Source organism: Drosophila kikkawai, chromosome 2R (genome assembly GCF_030179895.1).
Source record: "Drosophila kikkawai strain 14028-0561.14 chromosome 2R, DkikHiC1v2, whole genome shotgun sequence".
NCBI classification, from domain to species: domain Eukaryota; kingdom Metazoa; phylum Arthropoda; class Insecta; order Diptera; family Drosophilidae; genus Drosophila; species Drosophila kikkawai.
In genome coordinates, this window is record NC_091729.1 from 20940538 (window position 1) to 20957352 (window position 16815).

At 44.0% G+C, this 16815-nt stretch overlaps 1 protein-coding gene across 2 annotated transcripts in view; it reads left to right on the top strand.

Moving 5' to 3' along the window:
• The window catches only part of SLO2 (slowpoke 2), an 88402-nt gene that overhangs the window by 65841 nt on the left and 5746 nt on the right, over positions 1-16815 (top strand). The window contains exons 2-22 of one of the 2 annotated variants that reach the window (XM_017181685.3): positions 4476-4555; positions 4926-5025; positions 5090-5288; positions 5351-5425; positions 5491-5574; positions 5646-5740; positions 5803-5986; positions 7019-7282; positions 7366-7544; positions 7709-7849; positions 8846-8995; positions 9089-9339; positions 12425-12739; positions 12835-12985; positions 13554-14081; positions 14761-14866; positions 14931-15146; positions 15200-15363; positions 15424-15535; positions 15609-15794; positions 15864-16070. In XM_017181685.3, coding sequence (XP_017037174.1) covers positions 4476-4555; positions 4926-5025; positions 5090-5288; positions 5351-5425; positions 5491-5574; positions 5646-5740; positions 5803-5986; positions 7019-7282; positions 7366-7544; positions 7709-7849; positions 8846-8995; positions 9089-9339; positions 12425-12739; positions 12835-12985; positions 13554-14081; positions 14761-14866; positions 14931-15146; positions 15200-15363; positions 15424-15535; positions 15609-15794; positions 15864-16070 — 3787 coding nt within the window. The remainder of the gene's footprint in view (positions 1-4475; positions 4556-4925; positions 5026-5089; positions 5289-5350; positions 5426-5490; positions 5575-5645; positions 5741-5802; positions 5987-7018; positions 7283-7365; positions 7545-7708; positions 7850-8845; positions 8996-9088; positions 9340-12424; positions 12740-12834; positions 12986-13553; positions 14082-14760; positions 14867-14930; positions 15147-15199; positions 15364-15423; positions 15536-15608; positions 15795-15863; positions 16071-16815) is intronic. The other variant, XM_017181687.3, reaches the window with a different exon arrangement.

Consider the following 16815-nt stretch of genomic DNA (forward strand, 5'->3'; position numbering starts at 1 on the left):
CTCAGGTCACGTCTAATGATTTGGCTTCTGTGTCTGTCAGCGAAAGTCAAAGGCAATAAATTTCATTGACTCTTTTTTTGGGGGGAGTGCTATTTGTTGGCCTTGGTTTGAGTTAACTTCCGTAACGACACTTTAACGAATCTGGCAACATGAATTTGCAATTAAAAAGCAATCAAAATGAATAAAATGGCTGCCAAGCAGCGTGCTTCTTAAATATTGAATGATTTTACAATTGAATTCTGGATTAACAATTGAAAGAGCGAGCGGGAGGGAAAGGAAAATATTATTCCAGTCAATTCATGTATTTTAATTAATTGCGCAAATGGAAAAGGAAAGTTGAAAATAATGTAAAACCAGGCAATGGCTGAAAGGTATAGAGTAAATGTAGTAGCAAATGACAATAAAAGTGTAAAAAAGAAAAACAGGGCTTAATGACAAAATGAGGACACCATCCCTACACACTTCGCTTTTCAAGGCTGTGGCCGTTAGGGCAATAAATTTATTAAATGGCCAAAGAACACACACAAAGAACACCCCCACATGGGCAGCAACAACAAAAAATCATGTTAAACAAGCTATAAATAAGTGTGTGTGCCAGTGTGTTCGCCCATGTATCCTGTCCTCAATTGCGTGTTCAAACAACAAAATTAATTGCCCAGCCAGGGCAATCAATTTTGATTAAAGTTGAGTCGAAGCGCGGCCGTCAGAGTACCAGAGTACCAAGTGTTTTGGAATTAAAGTCCACTATCCACTCACTATATCCACAATATTCCCAAAAGGCATCCCGGTACATCGTCGGCTTTAAGAGTCAATCAATATACATATATACATATCAGTGAAACCCTCCGGCCGCCGTCGGTGATCGAAAATGCAACGCAATTTGACAGAGTGATCGAAGAGACGTGAAATTAACTAAAGTGCTGCGTGCCGCGTCGGTTCGAGCCAATGGATCATCTATTATGCAATATGGCGGGCAATAGTCGCAATTCGTCCTACAATTGTCTCTCCTCGTGGGACTCCTACGATCGAATACCCAGGTAAGCCCCGGGCAACGCGGACATCGCGCATACGCCCCGTGCGACCTAACTCAATTCGAAATTCGATTTGAGCATCGTGATTGCCATTAACAGGTCAAAGTGGCAGCCAGGCGTCGATTCATAATCGAATCAGAGTCTCAACTAAAAGCTTATACACACAATCAAGAAGTTGGTGGGGCAGGAGGAGGGTTCATTCGTGGGAATTTCCCCCCATAAATATTTAAGTATTTTAGTATTTCTGTGAAATTAAGGCCGGAAGTCCTTGATGCAAAATGCATTCCCTTTCTCGAGTAATTTCAGGAATTCCGCCTGTCATTTGCACGGACATAAATAAGTGAATATCCCGGAGAGCTCTTAACCTTTTACGAGACGCAATCAATGCAGCTTCCTTAATGGATACTTCAGCGGGGATACTTATGAGGGAATGCCGCCTCATCAGGGCGGCAATAAACATGCATGGAGCCGAGAACAAAACAAGCGAAAAGCCCCAACCCTGAGTTGCAATTTGTGGGTACCTGAGACCACGCATGGCCTAGATGGTGTCTTTTGTCCGCCTTTGTGATCCCTTGCCATTGGACCATTGTATAGACGGAACATACAAACCGAAAAAAGAGCACAAAAAACCTTTTGCTTTCGCTTTCGGCCGGCCTTGTTATGTTAGGCATTTTCCCAGAGCTCCTTTTGTGGCCTTTGATTTGCCGGGCTTCGTTGCCTCGTTCCTTTCGAGCGCAATTTCATCAAGGAGTTGTAATCAAATCTCGACACGAAGCAGAAACCTGAGCTGAGCCCACCACGCACACGAAATTAAATCAAATTTTCCTTAAAAAAAAGCGCCAAATCAAAAATCAATAAAGGTAAAACAATCTAAGCACATCCCGCCGCGGGCTGCCCATTTGCCCATTTTAGAGAGCTTTAAACTCAATATCTGTGGATAATCAAATGATGGCACAACAAAAACACATTAACGTGCAATTTGTCGTTAGCTCAGCTCGGCTTGGCTTTCTCTCTTGGCTAAGAAAATAGAAGCCAGGCCAGGAGCAAGGCAAGCTGCCTTGATACAAGGGGCGAATCAATTTAAGTCCAAGTCCAAGTTGGGGGTTACTTTAAAAGTTCATAACTTTGCGCTCTAACCGCAGCTCAAAACTTCACATAGGCAAATTTGAGAGTTCCTGCGGGGATAAATCCAATTATTTGGGCTTGCCAAGTTCACATTAAAGATGTAAAAACAATATTAATAATACAAGGGAAGCTTAAATGTATTTAAATTTTGGAAATGGTTATTTAAAGAACATTTTATGTAAGTTCTACGTTATCTTCATGGTATATTCTAAGACAAATAATTTAAGTAATAGAAGAAAAATTTAATCACAAGTCAGCTTTAATTGAATATATTTCTTACTTCAGACCAAAGTTAGCAAAAGTTTTAATTGCGCCATATTCAATTACAAATCTTAAGCCAACTTTTCTGGTCCGTTTTCATCTAGACAATTATTTCAGTTGGAAAAGTTTGCAAATTAAAGATGTATAAAAATGCAAAAATAAATAACCAAGACCTTGTCTTAATTTAAACAATAAAGGTGAAGTTTTAAAAGTCGCATAAAAGAACTTCACTTAATTACAATCAACTCTCCACAAGTGTCTGAATTTTATTTAAAAATACATTTGAATAGTTTTTGGTCTGCCATCGTTTTCACAATTATTTTCCTTTATGGAAATATTTGCATGCAAACGGAATGCAAATAATTCAAACTTTTGATTGCATATTGCATGTGTTTATGTTTGTGGAGTAAAATGCGATTTATTTTATTTGCTCGCCACTAAAGACTTAAAGCGACGAAATGTGGCTCACAAGTGACAAGTGATTGTTGAACCGTTCTACGGCGAGTCTTGGCCCGAACTTATGGCCAGCTGGCCGACGATTGTGCCGCGTTCAATGGCCGGCAGTAGGAAGAGGGGAATGAACGCTGCGCCCGAGAGCTAACCGCAGAGCAGGGCGAGATCTCCTTCGGGGGCAGGTCAGAGTTGATTGTATGCTGCCTTTTGCTGGTTGCTATTTTTTCGCTCCTGGCTTCTGGCCGGGCCATAACTGATTGGTCACTTGCCACAATGTGTGCTATGGTTTGGGCCATGCTCGTTAATTTCGCCACGCACTAGCACTGGCAGTCATCGTCCTTGGTCGTCGAATGGCCCCCAAGGTGCCATTTCTGGTGCCGGGAGCCACTTGAACTATTCGTTCGGTTTCTTAACCTTGACATGAATATTCAGAGTGGCCAAGTATCCCCCGAAATGAGCTGGGACACAGAGAATAATGGAGAGACTGGCCAGAACAAAGGCTAAAAAGGTGGCAACCAGTTAATTGAATCTCGCTCAAGTTTCCTTTGTCTGCACTTTAAGCCATCCTTTTAATTACTAAAACCCATGCAGCCAGGCAACCGGGCAACCAGGCTGCCAGTGTCTTGTGCAGTCAAGTGTCCTCTTGGCTGACCCGCAAATGTTTTTTCGCCACTTTGAATATTCAGACACTGAGACTCTTAATGCAATACACGAGCAGAGCATAAAAAATATCCAGCTCTAGACCCTGACAGACGTAAGCTTCGCATTTTGTTGCTCATACGCCATGTGGGCTGGTGCTTGAGCTGTAAAACTCTTTCCCCATTTAAAGCAGCACTGTTGCAGCTGCAGCCAAGTATGAATAAGTACAAAGAAGAGTGAGTAGTCGAGCAGAACTTACCCTGTAGGCACTTACTCTAGCACTTTCTGTAGCTTTTAAAATATAATGGGAAAAGTGGAAGCATTTCCTTTGATCTAGTTAAGGAGCAAATCAATATGATTTCCTTCCTACAGACTATCATCGTTGGTAACTCATTCACGCCGCTTTATCACAGGGCAACTGGCAGACGCCCTTCGTCCTTGAAGGGCTGTGGGGTGGGACCTAAGCAGTCACGTGTGTGCAGGGTTGCCTGGTGACTGGTTTCTCCTCATCCCTTTTCCTTTTTACCAACGCATTTCTGGGGTACTTGCCAGATACTTAGCTGCACGCACTAACCACTTACACATGGAGAAATAGTTATAAATATAATAGTTAGTTATAATATACTATTATTAATTTTAAGAAATGGTTCTGATATAAATACTCAACAAATCTGAGAGTTTCTCTTTGTTCTAGTCTCTTTTAAATACTTTAAATATATATATTTTTACCATTTTCAAAAGTTTTAAGAATTTCTCTCAATAAAGGACCTGCAGCCAGCTGCGTCGCTTAATGTGATAAGTAAGCGCATCAATTGTCAAGTGCAACGAGCACCAACAGGGAGGGAAATTCGATTGGCGGGTACAAAAGCTTGCCAAGGAACAAGGGTTTTTATGGGGGGCTTTGTTCGACAAGTCAATTTAGAAGCTCAATCATCAGAAATGCACCGTTTTCTCCTCTCGTTGCAGAGTTCGTGTGGAGTACTATGTGAACGAAAACACATTTAAAGAAAGACTGCAACTCTATTTCATTAAGAATCAGCGTTCAAGTAAGTATTGTCTTTGCATTAACTGAAAGCCTAACTACAACAATCAACAAGGTAGCATTTAATTGAATTTGATTAGTGGCGGAGACGGAAGGAAATGCCCACAAAAACACAGACAGACAGACAGACAGACGAACAAACGAATGACATTACAAAGGCGAATTCGATAATCTTAGGTAAATATTGATTTGGAAACGAAATAATTGAACAGGTAAACACAGGTCTCGGCTTCATCGTGGGTGGTTATAAGGAAGGAGGGTTAAGGACAAACATTGGTAGACATTGTAATTCACCCAACTGACCCAAATTCCTATGCTTCTTCCCTTCTATATATATATAAATAAATGTATATTTATTTGCTTTACCGAAAAAGGCTTGCGCATACGAATCGTCGATTTATTCCTTAAGTTACTGTCGTGTGTTCTCTACATAATACGTGTGATATTGGATAAAAATCCAACATTTATAACATGGTAAGTGCGGGCAGAGGAGGTCTCCAAAGAGTGATTGATTGATTGATGGAAACTCTATTTACAGCTATGGCTGCGAAGTGGCCAATAAAACGGAGTTCATCATCTCGGCCAAGTTGACGGACGAGGAATTCCAGGAGAACCCCATCATCAACTGGGACGCCATACTCTGGGTGAATAGGCCGACAGTGCTTTGGGTCCTGCAGCTGCTTCTAGCCATGGTGTCGTTAACGCAATCCTTGGTTCTCACATATCTAGGCTATAAGGTGAAGTCCTGATCTTATTAAGATCTTTGGAACCTTTTTATTAATATCTAATTTATTTACAGGGCAACATCTGGCAGCAGATACTCTCATTTCACTTTATACTAGAATTAGTAACGACAATACCCTTTGCACTAACGGTTAGTCCTTTTTGGATTTTACAGATTGGTTAAGATTACTTTAACCTATAACCTTTTACCTTCAGATCGTTCATCCTCCTCTGCGCAATCTTTTTATTCCCATTTTCCTCAACTGCTGGCTGGCCAAGCGATCGCTGGAGAATATGTTTGTGAGTTAGCTTTAACTCTTATCTTTTACAGAGATTTAACTAGAATTTTTTGTATGAACTTCAACCTTCAGAATGACCTTCATCGCGCCATGCAAAAGTCCCAGTCGGCGCTCTCCCAGCAACTGACCATACTCTCAGCTACCTTACTGTGTCTAGTATTTACCAGGTAATAAGTTCAACTCTTCCTTAAACTTGTTTAATCTTAGGTTTCCCTTTATTTCCCCTTAGCGTCTGTGGCATCCAGCACTTCCAGCGTGCTGGACACCGACATTTAAACCTCTTTCAGAGCACTTACTACGTGGTTGTGACCTTCTCCACAGTGGGTTACGGTGACTTTGTGCCGGACATTTGGCCCTCGCAGCTGTACATGGTCATCATGATTTGCGTTGCCCTCATTGTGCTGCCCACGCAGGTGAGTCCAGGGATCTAATTTATATGGGATCGCATTGGTATACTGCGTATCCATTTCCAAATAGTTCCATTTAAAAGCCATCTTATGGGTGGTCAAAGAAGCCACATCAAATATTTATGCTCCACGAGCCAGGACACAATCCTTATCCTTATCCCCATCCATCATCTGCATCTGTGTGCGCAGATGGGAGGACTTTGGCCATCAATCGATATTAATGAATGCGAGGGGGAGAGATGCTGTCGAAGGGAATCGTTCGTTCGCTGTCTGTCCTGACTGACTGACTGACTGCCATGTTCAACAATTTGCAAACAATTGTTTTATCAACAAAAACAAATGTAGGAGTACCAGGAGTAAGGGATTCCAGCTGGAAATACAAGCTAGAAAAAATCAAGACATTGGAATGGCGATGAGGATATACCCTGCGAAGATGGATAGGCATAGGGATTACTAAAGCCACATAAAGATGATGACAGGATCATTAAGTTTTAGATGAAGTAAAAGTCAGGCTAGAAAGCAGGAAGTATTATTAACTAAGGATATGTAATGACTATAGTAAATGGAACCCATTAACGTACTTTGTCCTAGCCATTATCCCCTGATAGCCATCCCATACAGAAAGAGCATTAGAAATATGAGTGACCGTTGCTGGCCGTTTCGCCAAATAGCAAACAACAGAAGCATCCATCAAAACAGTTTTTATACCTTTTCCCTGGACATGGGAGTAGTTTCGGGGACGGCAAAGGGACTTTTGTTCGGCCAGCACTAAAAGCTCCAAGTGCATGTCAATATGCTGCAGAATTTATAATCCCCGGACGTCGTCTCCCCAATAAAGTTGCAAGCGTTTTGACCAAAATGTTGCTACACAAAAAAAAATGTCAGAATCTTTAATTGAATTGATTTCAAGGCCTGAAATTGAATTAAACGAAACAAAGGTCATCTGAATTTTATAAGAAAGACCCTATCCTGATAATTTAAAGAAACTTTCCATCGATATTTAATAACTTTATTATTTATGGTGACATGCATTCACAGTTTGAACAACTGGCCTTCACGTGGATGGAGCGACAGAAACTGGGCGGCAGCTATAGCTCCCATCGCGCCCAGAGCGAGAAGCATGTGGTGGTGTGCTCCACCACACTCCATGCGGACACCATTATGGATTTCCTCAACGAGTTCTACGCCCACCCGCTGCTGCAGGACTTCTATGTGGTGCTGCTCAGTCCCATGGAGCTGGACACGACGATGCGGATGATCCTGCAGGTGCCCATCTGGGCGCAGCGCGTCATCTACATTCAGGTGCGACTTGACTGTAATCTCTGGCTTGGTTACCGTGAGTAACGGTAAGTGTGGGGGATTCCCACGCGACATTGCCATTGCAGGGCTCCTGTCTGAAGGATGGCGACCTGGCACGCGCCCGTATGAACGAGGCGGAGGCGTGCTTCATTCTGGCGGCCAGGAACTATGCTGATAAGACGGCCGCCGACGAGCACACCATCCTACGCTCCTGGGCCGTCAAGGACTTTGCGCCCAATGTGCCGCAGTATGTGCAGATTTTCAGGTGGGTAGTCAGGCTCTTCCGTCCCCACACTCTCTGTTCTGTTGCAAATAAATTCGATCTTTTCTGACTTTTGCAAATGCCAAACGAACCTTCGACGCATCGAAATGGAATGCCACCAAACGAACATCCTGCGGAAATTCCATTTCCCATTTCCCGTTCCGCAGGCCGGAGCACAAGCTGCATGTGAAGTTCGCGGAGCACGTGGTCTGCGAGGACGAATTCAAGTACGCCCTGCTGGCCAACAATTGCACCTGTCCCGGTGCCAGCACGCTGGTCACCCTGCTGCTCCACACCTCCCGCGGCCAGTACGTATCTACATTATCCTATCCCCTCACCCACGTATCCAGGTATCTAGGTATCCACGTATTCTTGTTTCCTCGCTGGCCGGTCAACTGTTAACTCTTAACTGTTATCCTGGCCCGGCCCAGCACACATGCAAAAAGTTCTCTATCCGCTGTGCGTCATCGGCTCGCTTGGATGCGTCACGTCACCGGCGGAGGAGCTAGCCGCTTGATTGCTCATTCAGACGTTTTTCCTGCGGCCTTTATGTATATATTTTTTTTGTGGGGGCAGCTAATTTAGCTTAACTCTAGGTGAGTGGGTGGCTAACTGCATAAGCTGGTTGGGGAAAGCCGCAATTCGTTAGAGTTTCGTTTACTTGCTTTGGGGGAGTTCTCCACATTAAAGTCAATTCTGGTGAATTTCAGCTGAAACATTTTAGCATTGACATTGAAATAATAGTTTCAGTTTATTACAGCAACGTTTATTTCAATTTTGTAATCAATTCAATGAAATTTAAGGGTTGGAATTAGGTAGGAATTAGGGTAAACCCTCAACTATTTCTAGATATAATACGCTTTCTAATCAAACTAAAATGCTTAAAATCATTCATTTTAAAACCCTCTTTTAAGCGGTTTTGAGATTGAAAATAAATTAAAAACTTATGAGCTTACTTCAAACGACAGGATTAGTTTCCTCTCTTCTCACATGCAACTTCCAATGACAGTTTTAATTAAACGGATGCTGTGACATGCCACAGGTAAACAGGAAACTTTACCTGTCTCTCGGCAAGTGTGATGACTAGATGAACGCTGAGAAGTACTAAGGGAAGGTGGCTTTGTGGTAACCTTCAATTAAATGCGGATTTTAGTTTCCGTGAGCCGTGAAAGGCCACGTTAATCAGATGTCAGCGAACGTTAATTGGGGCACCAAATGAGCCGTGACTCATGCATTTCTCATGACTTGAACCGCGAAATTAAAGGCACTACTCTCTCTCTCTCTCTCTTTCGCTTCGTATGCAGGGAGGGCCAGCAGAGTCCGGAGGAGTGGCACCGCCTGTATGGCAAGTGTTCCGGCAATGAGATCTACCACATTGTGCTCGGCGACAGCCGCTTTTTTGGGGAGTACGAGGGCAAGAGCTTCACCTACGCCAGCTTCCATTCGCATCGCAAGTGAGTATTAAGCTTGATGGGATTCCGTCGTCCATTTGGAGCCGGAATTTGGGTTAAAATAAATACAAAACGAAACTCGACATCCTTTTGCAGATATGGCGTGGCCTTGGTGGGCGTGCGTCCGGCGGAGCTGCCGGAATTCTACGAGGATACCATTCTGCTGAACCCCGGGCCCAGGCACATTATGAAAAAGGATGACACGTGCTATTATATGAGCATAACCAAGGAGGAGAATTCCGCATTTGTCGTTAATCAAAATCAAACATCGGATCCGGCGGCAGCTGGCAAAGAGGGAGGTGGACTTACCTCCGCCTCCGCCTCCACTCATCCCGCGGCTGCAACTGGTGGGTAGACCCTCCTCCATATCCCTTCGATATCTGAGTGCGTGTGTGCGTGTGAGTGAGGTCCGAGCGTTTAAGGGTGAATGAATGAACTACTTAATATATAGACCCATTTACATACGAACATAAATATGATATATATATAAATTATGAGCTTTCCTTATTTAGCAACAAGTTCTTGCTCTCTCTCTCTCTCCTATCTCTCTCGCTCTTATTCTATTTATCCGATTTTCCTTATTTTTGAGGCTGAGTTAAAAGTTTTCCTTTGTCGATTTCCCCCCAGTTTTCAGTTCGTTTGGTTTGTCTGAATGAAAAGAAAACGCTTTCGGTGTGTCTGCCTCGAATTAACGTTAATCACAGTATTCGCCTGGCCCGATTTGATTTCTTGTGTTTTTCTGTGAACCTTTCTTCCACCCAAATCAATTTGTTTGTGTTCCATTTCGTTAATTAATGTTTCCTGCGAGGGAGTAACTTAACCGCTTTATTAACTTTAGCTGTCCTTAAAATAAATTGCAACAATTATATAACAAATATGAAAACATTTACCAGAAGAACACGCATATAGTTCCCCAAAGGGAATGTCCTTTAGAAGTAACTTAGTTTCATTTTAGATTATTTAGGCTTGGGATAATTACCTGGCCTTAGACCACACCTGGGGTATATTACATTAGGTTAGCTTACGTCTATAACCCCTTAAACACACATATTAACAACATTACACCAATCCCACATTACATTGGACTGACTTCCTTTTTTGATTACAATTAAGAATAAATAAGGGACTTTTTTAGAGTGATTGAACCTGTTTAATTGAATTTCTAAATTGATTAAAATTGTATTTGTTTAAGAACAGGACTCAGGGCACTCAGGAGTCTTTCTTTAACAAATCCAAATACCATTCAGTTCAAAACTCTTAAATCGAAATCCGACTGAAAGAAATTATTTTAGGGTGACTCCTGACAGTAGCTTCCAAATAAAATTAAAAAAAAAACACTTGCAATATTGTTTAAAGTAATGTTTGTGTGAATGTCTTAAATACAAATAACAAAATCATCATCCAACTATGACAAAACAGCTATTCCAACAACTACAACAACTACTCCAATAACAACAACAACAACTCCAATTAAAACAACAATACAAGCAACAACAATTAGCACAACCTTCACATCATCAACATTACTATCAGCATCAACAACAACAGCAACAATAAATGCAACATTAAATGCAGCAGCAGCCGCACCACCACCAGTGCCGTCTGTTTGTGTGCGTGTGCCCCACAGTCCCAGTTACGATAGTGGTGGTGGCACCACCGCCGGCACCACCCACTTGCAACCGTATCCGTATCCGCAATCGTATCCGCAATCGCATCCGCCAATGCAAACACCAGACAGTGGCGAGTTTGCATCACTATTTGTGCGTGAGTGTGACACCAGAAATACCAAATACCAAATACCAATACCAAAAAAAACCCCAAAAAAAACACCCCACACCAAGTCAAGAAAAACCCCATCTTTTGATGGAGAAAAAAAAATGAAGCAAAACACAAATATTACGTTCGCCTTTGTCTTCTTACACGTTCTTTGTCCCACTTTTTCACTCACAAAAAAAAAACAGACTCTGTCCACATATCCAAGCTATATCTCTCGCTGTCCCGATTTTCAAGCTTGAGCTGTCTTTATAACAAAAACCCCACGTATTTCGCATTCTTCACCGCTACCCATGTCAAGACACACATTTCCGCTGCCATCAAAAACCGTTTCTGCATTCCTGTTTCTTACACTCAGCGACACAAACACACATTTCAAATACGTTAATTGGGGTGGACCTTCAGTTAATGGTGAAATATTTAACTCTATTATTATTTTGAGAATAAATATATGAAACTGTAAAGTAGTTTATGAAGTTAATAGCTCAGAGAATAATGAATAATTTGTATTAAGGAAAAACAATTCAAATATCATTAATTGCTTTAAGGTCTTATAATTCTTAACTAAGTTGTTAGAGCTTAAAGATAACAGAATATTGAATAATTATTATTCCTTCATAATTATTATAAAGATAGATATTAACATAACATAAAAGCTTTTAACTTACAGAAGGTTATGAAAATATCATTAATTCCTCAACTGCTTATAATTCTCAACTAATTGTTATAGCATCTTTTAAAGTAATTATTAATTATGAAATTTTTCAATAATATACGCTTTTATCACTTTCATTAAATATTATATTACTATTAGATCTTAACATTTACAAATTAGGAGATGAGTTTCTGTAACAAAATTACACTTACAAATAATCAAAATTCGAAAATGACTGAGGTCCACCCCAGAAACCACACCTATCCTAGCCTTACCCTCTAACATATTCTTTTTCCTCGCTTTTCCACTACGCAAAACTATTTTCGGTGTTTGCTTCATTTTTCACTTGGCTTCTCTTTCCACACGTTTCGTAGTTGTCTTTGCTCAAACATCACTTTTTCACTTTCTCAACTTCCGTTCTTCTCGTTCTCCGCCTTGCCAGTCCCTGCACTTTCTCCCGTTTCCGTTTTGCCTTGGTGTGTGTGCGCATGTGTCTTGGATGTCTTGATGGTATTTCCATAACAATGTAAATAATATTTCCACCACTCGCAACAATTCGTGTAAATTAGCTGCGTAGAAATAGTTTATAGTTAAGCTTGTTGTGCGCTCAAATTAAGCCATGCCCACCGCCCCAACCCTCACCCTGTGCCGCCTCTGTAATTAAGTAACCGAAAACTATTGCCAAGGACAGGGAAAGACAACGTTTTGGCAAAGTTGCAGCTTAATCACTTTGCCGAAAGTTTCCCGGCCAGTGCAATCTTGTCGAGGACTTTTAACGAGTTGTTTTCCCCAGGTTTGTCCTGTAGATTTTCCGCCCACCTGCCTTCGCTCGCTCTCTCTCTCTCTCTCTCTCTCTGTTTATATTCCGTCACCTGTTTTTTCGCTCAGCTGAAATTAGTGGACCTTTTATCCTGTATAGCAAGCGCCAAAGTAGTCGTAATTAGAATGGATATTGATCGACAAGTTAACGCGGACTAACTGCACTCTCCGCTCTCCCCATCCAGCCAGCGATAATCCGACGGCTGTGATAATCTCGGACTCCCGCCAGAACCTCAAGGACACGACGGTGACCCAGACGGCGGCGACCACGACGACGATAACAACTACAACCCTGCCACCGCCACCCCAGGCTATGGGATCCCCAAGCATGGCCGGTGGATCGGGCGGCGGTGGTGGCCTTGGGGTGGGCACTGGCCACAGCATGGGCACCTCGCTGAGCATCACGCCAGCCACTCTGACCACAACGGGTAATCACCTGGACGTGCCCTTTGCCAACAACCCAAACCTGCTCAGTCCGGATGTGCTCAACCAGAGGAGGGGTAAGCTAGCTAGTTAATTTAATACATAGTTCCCAAAAACATTAGTTACCAAAATATTTCTAATGCATTTCCGAACTTCTACTTTTCCTCTTCAGGTAGCAGACGTCCTTCGATCCTTCCCGTGCCTGACATGTTCACCTCATCTTCGTTCAGCATCGCGGGCAATGACGATGGCGATGAGGGAGACGAGAGCGATGATGAAATCGACGACGAGATGCCCTGGCGTTCTCCCTCGGAAAAGATTGCGTGAGTATCGCCCATCTGATGGCCTTCGTAATGTCTCCCTTTTGTCACTATACCGAGGCACCGATTCCCCCCACTCTCCCCCCAAAGTGTAGTGTCTCTATCTACATAGAGTTTAGCCCTCAGCCCGATTGTAACACGTTTGTGTATCACTAACTGTACTTCTTAGCGACCTACTAATCTCGACCCGAGTCTGTGTATATATATATATAGTCTGGAAGTCTGATCTCAGCAATCCCCAGGTGATCAAAGTTATTTTTATGTTCTTTATATAATTTCTAGATTTTATTTGTGTTTTCTTAGCTACATTTTAAATTTATTTCATGTCTTATAAGATGCGTAACGCTTGTACAAACTTTAGGTTGCAAGAAGAACATATGGTGCTACGCATCTTATTTATTATATTATCTTTGCTCCATCTGTGAGGATTGCTGGACTCGAACTGAATGTAAAAATGTATATGTTGTATTTAAGCACTAGACCCCCCATCCTCTACCCTACTTACTACTTATATAACCACCACCCTCTCTGAACACATCAAACCTAACGAGAATCGACCACTTCGCCTCAGCTGCTTGGGCGGGCACTTTCCCCAATCGCGCACCTATTCGCTCATCATGAGCTCCTCGGAGGATTCGAATCAGCACAGTTGCAGCTTCTGCCATGCCACTGCTGCCGCATCCGCTTCCGCTGCTGTTGCTGCTGCTGCTCCTAATCCAAATGCCTATGCTGGTGACTCCACTGGTGATTCCATTGACTTGGCCGAGGAGTATCTTCCGCAGTTGCGCAGGCGCGTCATGAAGAAGAGCTTCAGCTGCGACAGCGAGTGCCGCAGTGTTCCCGGAATGGGAATGGGAATGGGAACAGGTATGGGCTTGGGTCTGGGCCTGGGTGGAGGAGCCTTGGCCAGGCTGGCGGCTCGCAGGCGACAGTTGCAGCGCTGCTGCTCCTGCAGTTGCTCCACCACAACTACCACAACAGCAGCAGCAGTAGCAGGTGTAGGAGCAGGAGCAGGAGCAGGGGCTACGGCATTCACGTCAAGCAGTTCCGTAGAGACGCGTCGGCCGGTGCGTCCTGTGTGGGTCGCCGACTACTCCTGGTAAGTCTGACGAGGGAAGCGACAAAACGCGCCAAGCCATTCTGCGGACACACGCCATTTGTTGAAGAGTTCTTGTCGTTGTTACTCGTTCCTTGGTTCCTTGTTGCTGTTGCTTTTGTTTGCCTGCCGCAGGACATCTTTTAATGACGCCGCCGTTTACCTTGGACCAACGGAGCAGCAGCTCGAGATTCGTTACTATTCCGTTTGCTGTGATTGCTGTTGCCCTGGGTCTCCTCATCTCATCTGCATTTGCTTCTGCTTGCGCCTTGCCTTGTCTTGCCTTTGTTTTGCTTTCGGCTTCAATTGTGCCTTCATTTCCAGAGTCTGCTCCCGGGGAGCGGCCAAAAGTTCGCCCTCATCCGCAGTCGGGAGGAGGAAAAAGAGGTGCCATTCTCCGCAGGACCCCAGGAAATCACACTTTCAGTTCAGCCATTTGTTAATCCGTAGTGAATGTTTTGGAAATGCCAGTAGTTTGCATTTTTTCCCCCAGAAACTCAATCCCCCTACTTGTACCTTGTAGCTGAATCGTTTGAATCGTGTCCCAGCACACACCTAGCTTGCCACCCCGCACACCCACAGAGCAGCTAACCCAACCGCTATCCTCATCCACATCCTGCTCCTGCCCCTGCCCCGCTGGGAAGAGCAGCCATCGCTAAACGAAAACTGTCTGCCATTCCAGCATCGTTAAGGGCTTTCCGCCCGTGTCGCCCTTCATCGGCGTGAGTCCCACGCTCTGCTACCTGCTCAAGGAGAAGAAGCCTCTGTGCTGCCTGCAGCTAGCTCAGGTGAGAGATGTCACTGATTGCCATTCCATTTCATTGGGGAGACGCCATCAAATATCCTTTACAGGTCTGCGAGCACTGCAGCTATCGGAATGCCAAGGAGTACCAGTGGCAGAACAAAACCATTATCCTGGCAGCGGACTACGCCTCCAATGGCATCTACAACTTCATCATTCCGCTGAGAGCTCACTTCAGGTCGAAGACCTCCCTGAATCCCATCATCCTGCTGTTGGAACGCAGGCCGGACGTGGCCTTCTTAGATGCCCTTTCCTACTTTCCATTGGTAATTTGACATTCTCCCCCTATGAGTAACATTTAATATATCTCTTTGATTAGGTCTACTGGATGCTGGGTTCGATAGACTGCCTGGACGATCTGCTGAGGGCTGGCATCACGCTGGCCGAAAGCGTGGTGGTGGTTAACAAGGAGCTCTCCAACTCGGCCGAGGAGGATTCCCTCTCCGACTGCAACACCATTGTGGCCGTGCAGAACATGTTCAAGTGAGTGTGCTGGAATTTCCACGGAATTCTAATAGTCTTCCCTCCTGACATCCCTTTCAGGTTCTTTCCCAGCATCAAGAGCATCACGGAGCTATCGCAGAGCTCCAACATGAGATTCATGCAGTTCCGGGCCCACGACAAGTACGCTCTGCATCTGAGCAAAATGGAGAAGGTCGGTAGCGCGTTGGCCTCCGCCCCCAGCCTTCAGCTGTCATTTGGTTAATTTGCCGCTCACTTCATTGCAGCGCGAGAAGGAGCGCGGGTCGCACATCTCCTACATGTTCCGCCTGCCCTTTGCCGCCGGAGCCGTGTTCAGTGCCTCCATGCTGGACACTCTGCTGTACCAGGCCTTCGTCAAGGACTATGTGATTACGTTTGTGAGGCTTCTGCTGGGCATCGACCAGGCCCCGGGCAGTGGCTTCCTGACCTCGGTGAGTGCTACTAATCAGCAAATGGACTCTGGGATAGAGAGAGAGAGTAACACCGCTAATACACTGCAGATGCGCATCACCAAAGACGACATGTGGATACGTACCTATGGCCGGCTGTACCAGAAGCTCTGCTCCACCACCTGCGAAATACCAATTGGCATTTACCGCACCCAGGACACCTCGAATGCGGACACCTCTCATGTGAGTAACTCGCCGGTCGAGAGATGGGGACCCTTCTCCGCCTTCAGCAGACATTGTGTGCGCTTGCGTCCATCGGTGAGTCCAGTCACAGCAAACAGCAAAAGGCTAAAAAGCAAATAGCAAAAAGCAAATCTCCTCAAGATCCAAGACATCTTCAAGCTTCAAGACCGAGCCGGGACATCTGTTTCTAGCCCAACTGACACCCACGCTCACCCACACACTCGCCACACCTCTAGCCTGTCTATCTCTCTGTTTCTCTATGTCTAACTCTATCTCTCTAGCTCTACTCTAGCTCTACTCTAACTCTACTCTAACTCTACTATAACTACTACTCTACTATAGCTCTTTTTCTTGTCTCTTGCTCACGTATTCGTATTCCGAGTTGCGATTAGGTACACACACCGAAACACAGCGAAAGTAAACTACCCGAAAGCGATAATGATTTCTTAACCTGAGTTGCCGATTATCGAATTGAGTTACCCCCATGGAGACGAGGCCTAATCCTTACTCCTTACTTATTGATTTTGATTTCTGGTTTCACTATCCTTGAGTTGGTCTCCTATTTTCAATCACACGCTTACGCTTTACTACTAACATAACTGCCTTGAGTCTGAAGTCTGTTCATCATGGTAACAAGTTTTGCATATGTACCTCCAATATCGTTAAGTGCATAAGTTTACTCCCTATCTCGATCTCTCTCTCTCTATATATATATATATATATATATATATATATACATATTTACATCCGAATATATATAATCTTTTCCGAAAAACTGGTAAAAACATAGATTAATCTAAGCTTGATTGACGCCATTAGC